The following is an 8,849-nucleotide window of genomic DNA, read 5'->3' as shown; positions in this document are numbered from 1 at the left end:
CCATAGGTGTAAATATATAAACTTCTCTTTCTTCAATATTTTTAATAATTTAAAATTTAAAATTTAACATTCGTAATATTTTTTTATCTTAAATTACGAAATCTATGTATCAAACAAAATTTTGGCTTATATATTTTTAGCATGCAAAAGTTTGATTATATATATATAATTTCTTTTTAACTTTATGAAAATTAAGATTTGGAAAGGTATCTTCTTTCTCTAGCTAATCATGCAACTTCAACGCGAAACAATGATCAAACTCTCCAAAAGCAATGGAAAACCAAAAATATACCTCGGGTTTCTGAATATTTTCATTTACTTCTAAGATACTAGTATTATTGCCATTCGTTTTTTTTAAAAGGTAGCTTTTCTCGGTTTTTTATATATATATATATATATATATATAAAAGATATTGTAATAGGAAAATAAAAAAAATTATATCTATTAAAAGTTTAAAGTTATTAAATATTATTTTTTAAAAATAATTATATAAATTAATTAAATTAAATTAAGATATTTGATATTTACTTACACATTAAATATCTTTAAATATCTAAATGACTCATATTTTGAAACGGCAGTTTTTCCAATTCCGTTTTACTTAAAAAAAAAAAAAAAAGGAGTACGAATTCCCAATTGGACTGCTCCGTTCAGACCAGGCGCTCGATATTTGCAAATTACAACTTCCATGTAGAATAATATGCCTTGCCTGCACCCCACGGCCCACAACCACCTCATTTCTCATTTCACAGCACCAAGTACCAATTTATCGAAACCATACAATAGCCAGAAAAAATCCTGGATGTCAGTCAAATGCAACTAGCATCTGCCAACCTGTGAGGCCAGCCCAAAAAGAGATGTCCAATTATGTCATTTTAAAGGTTTAGTCCTGGTAAAAATAACTGGAACATTGGAGCATAACCACATTCTGCCAAGGAAAAAGGATAAGACACTTTTGTTGTACATGACTTCAACCACAGGGTTTGGGAGCTCAATCATGGAGGGGAAAATGCTGGAGATGTTTGAAGTTGGGCCCTGTGAAGATGACTACCAGCTGGGCTTTCTCATAGGTCAAAGGTTCTGTAATCAGATAAGAAGCAGGTTGGCTGGAGACCTCATTCTTCAAAACCAGCTCCTTCCTTTTGCTCGAACACCACAGGCACAACCACTGATCAAAGCACTCTCAGAAACCAACCAGAAGAAGTTCCCAAGATATTGGGCTGAACTTTTAGGGACTGCAGAAGGAAGCGGCGTGCCCGTTCTTGATGTAGTGCTCACAAACTGCTAATTTCATTGTATATCCCTATCGAATCGGTCACATTATATTCTTTCATGTGCAGATAATACTTATCAACTTCAGAAAGGAGATACTTCCATTCATTTCAAATACAAATATGAGTTCAAATGCTGATACCACAGATGACTGTTCTGATGTTCTCATTGTTAGTGATTTGATGGCCCTAGCAGCTCATAACGAGGATGCAAATGTCGCTCTAGTAGGCCACACGTATGCTTCATTTCCCTGCATCCAGTTCAGATTCTAGGACAGTGCAATATGTACGATAAATAATATTCATAATGTGTATCACATCCACTCTGGGTTTGCAGCTATTTGATCAAGGGAAAACTGTCAAATGGGTTATCCTTCATAGCTTACACGTATGCAGGAGAGCTTCCAAGCTGTGCTTTTGGATTTAACAATCATGGACTGGTAAAATTTCTTACATGCATCATAAATATGTAATAGGCCATCTTATACTAAAATGAGTTGGGCAAGGTTCACAATACGAACCTGACCAGCTGAAGTCTATGGCCACATTGAAAATGTAAGATGATTTAAGAAAGGAAATAAAATTGATTGTTTGTAACAAAACAATAGAAAAAAGATAAACATGATTTTCACTTCAATTTTTACTAGATAGATGTCTTCTAAAGGAGTATTATTTTAGAAGGACTATTATTTTAAATGAAATATAACATTTCCTTCATATGTACCTTAGGCATTCACACTGAATTCAGTGCCCCCAATTGAAGGTGAGATTGTACCTGCGGGCATTGGAAGGAACTTTGTCTCCAGAGACCTTCTTGAAGCAACTACCATTGCAGATGCATTAGCTGTAAGACCCTCTAATATTTGTTAAGTATCTAGTGAAAGATCAGCTTGATCATTTAAGGTACTGATAGCCAGATTAACCCCAGAGAATACACTCATCAGAAGTTTCTGTGGGACACAGTTACAATTTAATTGATACACGAACACGTATGATCTTGAATGTTGAAACTGCATCAAGATCCCGAGTTTCAGTTCATGAGGTTGGAGCAGCGCCATTTTTCCACGCAAACATGTATCTCCATCTTCAGGTTCAGCAGGTAAATAATAAATCACATAAGAAAAGGAATCTTCATCAGGGCAAAAGCACCACACCATCACCATAGTTGTAAGCCAAGTATAAGATTCAGCACAATGGAGCCTATTATACTCCTTTACTGCTAGATCTCTATGTGGCTGCTGAGCTGAATCTCAAAATGCATTTTTGGCCAATTTATTTACTAGGAATAGCAGTGCAAAAGCTTCTTCTATGCAACAAACGGAGATGCACTGTCACATATTCTTATTACTTAGCACAGACCTAATCAATTATATAACTTAATTCCATTACATTGAAACTAAAACCAATGTTTTGCAATAAAGGTATATGATGAAAACTCAATAAGCAGGCAAAGAAGAGCAGCTGTTCTACCACAAGGATCAAAAATGGATTTCCTGTCTCTTCTAGGAGATTCAGAAGACATAAAGTACCCGATCTACATGACAGGTATATATTGAAGTAAAGAAATGTAGAGCTGCTTCTCTTTAATGGCAACTAAGTTAACCCCTATTGGTATTATTTTCAGGTCCAACTCTTTACACGCTATGCACGGCTGTCATTGATTTGGATGAAAAAACACTTACAATAGTTGAAGGAAATCCAAAGAAAGAAAAAGTTTCTCATGTCTTCTCTATGTCTTCAAAAGACTTAAACTGTGATTTGGTCAACTGCACTGAAGGGACTCGTCTCTAGAGCATTTTATGATGGTTCATAGAAGCCAATCATGTGGCCATCAATGCTTCGCATGGCAGCAGCCTGATAATAGTGAACAAACATGGATTCCACCTTCAGTTCACTATAAAGCTAAGCATAAGAATAACTAAAGTGAGGGATAAATAAATAATGGAGACAATACCTTCCCATTAATTTCATATTTGATGGGACCATCTAGTTCAGCTCCTAATGCCATTAATTTTGTTACTGTTCTGTAATGTCATTCACTGTGAATGATAACAGTGAAGAGTATCCATTCTGCATCACATTATTGCTGTAAAAAAAAATGGGTCAGAATGATCTATTTTCAACTCCAAAATTTCCTTTTCTCTCTTTATTTTGCATGGAGAATTGTATATTCACAAAGCTAAGTAAATCCGGGACTACCCACAATCTTCTTTATTTTGGGTATTTCTCACTAGAGTACAAAAGCATTGAGAAATTTATCGAAACTTCCATGTCAAGCTATGGAAAAAGAAAGGTAAAAGTAGTACCAGGGGGATTGCATGAGGGCAAGCTTGAGAGCTCCAGACTGGAGCTCGGTCCACCGAAGCGTGCAGATGTTCACAGAGAAGTCGAGCCCTTTTGAGTACAACTTTGCTGCCATGGGAACGTCATGTGGAGTTGGACTAACCACCAAAACAACGCCGCCGCCATCTCCCTCCTACCTTTTACTTCCTCATTCTCCGTGCTTCTGCACGATTGCCATTTGCCAGCAACTTGGTTTGTCATTCCCTCTGGAATTTGTAAACGGCGTCGTTCTCAATATGCGGCTCAGCCCAAAATAGCAAATGCCACCTTGTCTATTTTATTTTGGGTTTCAAGACTCAAGCCCAGCCCAAACCCCAAAGGTAAAACAACACTTTCCCTAAGGCCCCTTTTGTCACTACGGAAATTAGCAGGGAAAGGAGAATCAAAAGAGCAAAAAAATTTTCCAATACCTCGCAAGCCTCAAGATTTTAAATTTTTAATGGGGGGATGGATGACATAGCTGAAATGATTGATTGGAACAAATGGTTACTGAAAATTGTAAATGGACCCAAAATTCATCTGATTAGTAACTATGTTGTGATATTACTCAAATATACAGACATAAAAAAAAAAATTCCAGAATTACAGAAGAAGATTATGACATAGCAACGTGCAGATTATTCTGCATGTTGGCCAGTATTCACATAGCATAATGCCGGACTGCAAGCAACGCAGAAGCAGCCAATCCTGTGAGTTTTTCAGCTGATTGTTCATGAAAGCCTATGACTTGCCCTTGAATATTTTTAATCGAGAACGTTGACCTTTCGACCTTGCTTCAAGAAGCTTCGCCTTCAAAGTGTTCTCCTTCGTTCCTGGAGGTAACTTGGTAGAAGACTCGGATACATCTAGGCCAGGGGATGTGAATTTCGTCATCCATCGTCGCACTGGACTTGGCTGGTTCCTCCGTGAAGGGAAACTACAAGAGGCCTCACCACGATCGTTTTCAGGATTTATATTCCCACCTTCTGACAACGCTATATGGTTTCTTATCAAGTTATCCAGTACATAATTTGAGCTCAGTCCATGTATCTCATCAAGCTTATTCTTTCTTCCCTCGCTGCCATATTGGGTAGCTTCATCATTTTCAAATTTTTGTGATACTGTTATTTCTGTGGTGTTCCCTACGCCAGTATTCTTCTGTTCTGTATCTGCCAATTCGGACTTCTTATTTTCGTTACACAAGGCTCTGGCCATCTTTTCTTCAAACTTAACTTGCAAGCTGGATGGATGCCGACTTTTACTCTTTTCATGAGATGAAGGTTTTTTCTCCTCATGATTTGATTTCATCATTTCCTCGATATTACCAGTTCGAGCTTCATCTTCATGTGGTTTCAAGTCAGCATTGCTTGGTTTATTCAGCTCAAAACAATTCGAATCACTGCCAGCAGAATCTTCCTCATCACAAACATCTTTAGCTGCAGTTACAGCTTCATTTAAAGGGATAGATTCAAGTGACTTCCTGCGATCACTTCGTGACAAATAATCAGTCCGCTTAGAAACAGAAGTACCAATCCGTTTAGCTTGAAGCAAGGTCTCTATTTCAAAGCTTAATTTGTCTACTATTGAATTCTGTTCAGCAAAACCAGACTGAGCTTCTTCCAGCTTCATCTGCATCCGCTCATCAAGCCATGATTCAGATATATGAAGAATCAAACGATCATGGTCAGCTGCTCCTGCCCAATCTTCATCAGATTTCTGTCTCAGAGTATGCACCTCCTGTTCATAGCTTTTTATTCCCCTTGCAAACTCATCACAAAGATCTTCCAAAAGCTTCCTTGATTTCCTTTCTCTTTCAAGGTCTTTCAAGGCATTAGAAAGAGAAGCTTTTGCCTCAGACACTTCCCGAGCTAACTTCCTGTGTAGACTCTCTGAACGTTTTCTTAACTTTCTCTCATCCTCTAGTTCATCCCTCACAGACTGTACAGCAGCATGAATCCGGTCTTGTTCCTTACTCTTCCTAACTAGTTTATCTTCAGCAATCTGCTTCATCAAATCATCAATTTCGTGTCGATCTGCTTGCTTATCTCGAAGTAGCTCCTTGATCCTAACACGGGCATGATCTAGTTCCATCTTCAATGCTTTGATCAATGAGATATTAGATGCATGTTGTTCTTCCAGGCTCCAAATATGATTTAGTACTTTTAGCAGTTCTGTAGATGTTTTGAGATTATAATGCGACTCACCAATCCTTCCCCTAAAATCTAAAGAACTACTAGGGGTGACTGCAGGATTGTAAGGTGCCACCTGAAAAAGGAGTAAGGACATGTAAAAACTCTAGAAGGATGGGATGTGAAAACTAAGTGGGAAAGACCTACTAAGCAAACCATACCATACACAGCAGAGATTTCTAAGGAGGAAGTCTCACAGAAAATTTATATTAACAGAAATTACACCAAAAACATCAGTGCAGAAGTTGACGATAGTCCAAATTTGTTCATGATGGTTGTCATCTTAAGTAACACCCTATTAAGTCACTTCCGAAAAGCTTTTCTAAGACAAGCATGCCATGCTATATATTTCTATGACTGGAATAAAACGTAAGATATATGTAACAAGCAATTAAAACACCATGAACTCCCAACCATGCTATCCAGTAACTTAGAACCTATCTGAATAAGATAAGAGTTAAATTTGAGGCAGAGACTAGAGAGACACTAGTCAGACTATAGTCAATGTGAACCAACTTTGGCCACACATCTGAAGTTTGTCTTCATATGCAGGACTCAGAACAATGATTCTTTAATTCAAGTTACTTTAGTTTAAGTATCAATTGCAGAAAGAAAGCAAATCACCTTTCCTATTCTCTATTTATTCTAAGATAGTACCTTTTTGAGTAGCAATAAAAGATAATTTACCTCCATTGAGCTGCCATAACTTGCAGGAGATACAGGCTGCAGCGCATGGTTATTTTTTTCAATAGATCGATGGTGTTTCATCAGTGTTTGACCAACATGCCTCCTCAAACTGCTTGTACTCTCTGGCTGATATAAGAAATAAAACAGATAAATAAGTAATAGAGTACTGCTTCCACCTCTGAGAACTCTATAGCTTGGTTATTACAGAAGTGGCTGAAGACATTATTTTGAAGCCACTAAAAAATGGATTAAATCAACTGATACTTTGTTGCATCTCTTTTAATAATAACTATCAATTAAATGACTCTCACTCATTGTAAGCCAACTTCTAACAAATCTACACTACACTTAACCATCACAGACAGAATATAAGTTGAGGGTCATGGAAAAATACTATTAAAAAGTTGGGATTCGAGAAATAATCAACAGCTTCAGAAAATTGAAAACTTAAGGCTAATTGCAATGAAATATTGACTGCTTAAAGCGGCCAGTGCCTCTGGTTCTCCATAACAGAGCTATGAAGAACCACCCAACTACCAAATAACTGCTTCACCAAACACCACCAGATTTAAAGGGTCAATCCTGAATTGAATGCTTTAGTTTTTTTATTTTGTTAAAATAATAATCAGTTAGCAAACAAAACAAACATTGTGTTGTTATACATCAAATAAAACTGATGGCATTGAATGATGATTCTAAGATACGACTAGGAACTAAATTAATTTGATCAATCAGAACCACAAATCCAACAATAGAGTATCAGAGAAACTCTCCATAAGGAAACAACAAACCCAAAAACCAGGAAATCCTTTCTTGTCTAGAAAAGCCCTTCACGTATTTCATGTTTGCTCATATGATTTTACAAATAGCAAAAAAATAAGAACAAAGCATATCATCATTTGCCACATCCCAGAATTCCAAATCAATCATCATCCATTCCACCAACTAATAGATCAAAATACCCTTTAAGAGAAAATTAACATATAAGTACAAAAAATACACATACACTACTTGTACATAAACAGAAGCAAAATATGGAACAAAAAGGAAATACCTGGTCAGGATCAGAGCTGGGGCAAGGATCAGCCAAGAAATGAGAAAAGTCAATGCCTTTGTCCTTGAAAAGATTGTTGTGGTGGCGTTGGTGGTACCGGCCATTAGTGTTGTTAACAGCTCTATGCATTTTAGGTTGACGATGAGGAAGGTATTGATGAAAATGCCAGAGGGAAGCAGCTAACTTTCTTGCAGAAACAGAAGCAGCAGGAGGAGGGATGTTATGATGAAGGCGAGCCTGAGGGTGGTAAAGTTTCCAAGTAGAGATTGGGGTACACGGCCCCCCTCCTTTCCTGTTCCCTACCAATAATACCCTCCTACTCAACTTTTCACACAAAATTTCCACCTTTTCTGCTACACCTTCTCCTCTTTTTACTTCCCTTTTCATTTCTCTCTCCCTCTTTCTTTCTCCCTAGCCATCAAAAGGGTTTTGTATAATACTACCGTTTTCTTTTCTTTTCTTTTCTTTTCTTTTCTTTTTTCATGTAATCTTTTTCACTTTTTTCCACTCTGGGGTCTTGGTTGCTAGAGTGAAATTTTGTGGTATATAGTGGGTATTTTCTTTTCTTATTTATTTGGGTTCTCCTTCCTAAAGAGAATATTACTGTGATTGATAGATCTGCCATGGACAAAATGGCTTACAGGAGGGAATTGATTGGATTAGTGCCTGTAAAGCATTTAGTTGGGTCACCCGCCAAATTGTGATTGCACGAAGCTGGGGGATCTATGAATAAAAGTAGTAAAAAACTTCGATTACTGTGCTCAATAAATTCCGTATCCCAATCCAACCATTAATCAAGGTTTTCTTTTTCATTTTCTGAAAATTATATTATAAAATCATAAATTAAATTATAATCATAATTAAATATTATGATTTATTTGATAGGTTTTTGCTTTTACATTTTTTAAAAATGAATTAATTAAAATATAATTAACTAAATTTAATCTAAAATTAAAACAAACCCACTAACAATACAATTTAAATCTGAAATATCAAGATTTTAGAATCTACCCTTTTATTGTTAAACCAAAATTTCATTAACATTTTCTTATTATTTTTGAATAGTTATACGTTGAAGGGGGCAGCACAGAAAATGCTATTGCCGAAAAATCAAAAGCTTCGTTGTGTCACGTCCTTTGGTGGGCACTCGGCAGTAAGAAGTCAAAGTAACAGTCTCAAATGAAATCAGCATCTAAATCAATTAACCAAATTAATTCATAATTATATTTTAAAAAATTTTAATAAATCTAAAATTTATATTTTAATATTTATAATTTTTTAAATTCTCATATTAGGGTTTTTTATTAAAAAAAAGTGTAACAGTG

The 8,849-nt window shown here is 36.3% G+C and overlaps 2 protein-coding genes and 1 pseudogene across 4 annotated transcripts; 1 reads left to right on the top strand and 2 right to left on the bottom strand.

Moving 5' to 3' along the window:
• Nucleotides 1–477: 477 nt before the first annotated feature.
• Nucleotides 478–3,395, top strand: LOC111287164 (uncharacterized). Of its 2 annotated transcripts, none has more exons than XM_089746171.1 (7): nucleotides 478–1,268; nucleotides 1,342–1,508; nucleotides 1,610–1,712; nucleotides 2,002–2,118; nucleotides 2,201–2,371; nucleotides 2,720–2,817; nucleotides 2,897–3,395. In XM_089746171.1, exons 1-7 carry the CDS (start codon nucleotides 966–968, stop codon nucleotides 2,931–2,933), a joined length of 996 nt encoding a protein of 331 aa, XP_089602297.1. In that variant the 5' UTR covers nucleotides 478–965; the 3' UTR covers nucleotides 2,934–3,395. The 2 variants fall into 2 exon arrangements, with proteins under 2 accessions (XP_089602297.1, XP_022733202.2); XM_022877467.2 differs by having other exon boundaries at nucleotides 483–1,268; nucleotides 2,694–2,817.
• On the bottom strand, nucleotides 3,070–3,980 carry LOC111287172 (uncharacterized; annotated as a pseudogene). Its single transcript, XR_016329085.1, has 3 exons — nucleotides 3,579–3,980; nucleotides 3,227–3,358; nucleotides 3,070–3,126 (listed from the first exon to the last, which is right to left on the bottom strand). The product of XR_016329085.1 is annotated as an uncharacterized LOC111287172 (transcript).
• Nucleotides 3,981–4,105: 125 nt separating this feature from the next.
• On the bottom strand, nucleotides 4,106–8,229 carry LOC111278652 (uncharacterized protein At5g41620-like). Its single transcript, XM_022865281.2, has 3 exons — nucleotides 7,525–8,229; nucleotides 6,471–6,596; nucleotides 4,106–5,859 (listed from the first exon to the last, which is right to left on the bottom strand). The coding sequence occupies exons 1-3, from the start codon at nucleotides 7,909–7,911 to the stop codon at nucleotides 4,336–4,338; spliced, it is 2,037 nt and encodes a 678-aa protein (XP_022721016.1). The 5' UTR covers nucleotides 7,912–8,229; the 3' UTR covers nucleotides 4,106–4,335.
• Nucleotides 8,230–8,849: the final 620 nt, after the last annotated feature.

This window comes from Durio zibethinus, chromosome 17 (genome assembly GCF_047325235.1).
Source record: "Durio zibethinus cultivar Kanyao isolate XHJ-2024 chromosome 17, ASM4732523v1, whole genome shotgun sequence".
NCBI lineage: Eukaryota > Viridiplantae > Streptophyta > Magnoliopsida > Malvales > Malvaceae > Durio > Durio zibethinus.
Note: the sequence above shows the minus strand (reverse complement) of the source record. Positions and strands in the feature narration are given on the sequence as shown.

What these genes read in the sequence shown, in the direction of transcription:
- LOC111287164 (XM_022877467.2), top strand. Translation starts at nt 966, where the DNA reads ATGACTTCAACCACAGGGTTTGGGAGCTCAATCATGGAGGGGAAAATG. An exon ending in GCGGCGTGCCCGTTCTTGAT is followed by an intron (nt 1,269 to 1,341) that starts GTAGTGCTCACA and finishes TTTCATGTGCAG; the next exon opens with ATAATACTTATCAACTTCAG. An exon ending in TCCATCTTCAGGTTCAGCAG is followed by an intron (nt 2,372 to 2,693) that starts GTAAATAATAAA and finishes TTTGCAATAAAG; the next exon opens with GTATATGATGAAAACTCAAT.
- LOC111278652 (XM_022865281.2), bottom strand. Translation starts at nt 7,911, where the DNA reads ATGAAAAGGGAAGTAAAAAGAGGAGAAGGTGTAGCAGAAAAGGTGGAA. An exon ending in CCAGCTCTGATCCTGACCAG is followed by an intron (nt 6,597 to 7,524) that starts GTATTTCCTTTT and finishes TTCTTATATCAG; the next exon opens with CCAGAGAGTACAAGCAGTTT. An exon ending in GTTATGGCAGCTCAATGGAG is followed by an intron (nt 5,860 to 6,470) that starts GTAAATTATCTT and finishes CTCCTTTTTCAG; the next exon opens with GTGGCACCTTACAATCCTGC.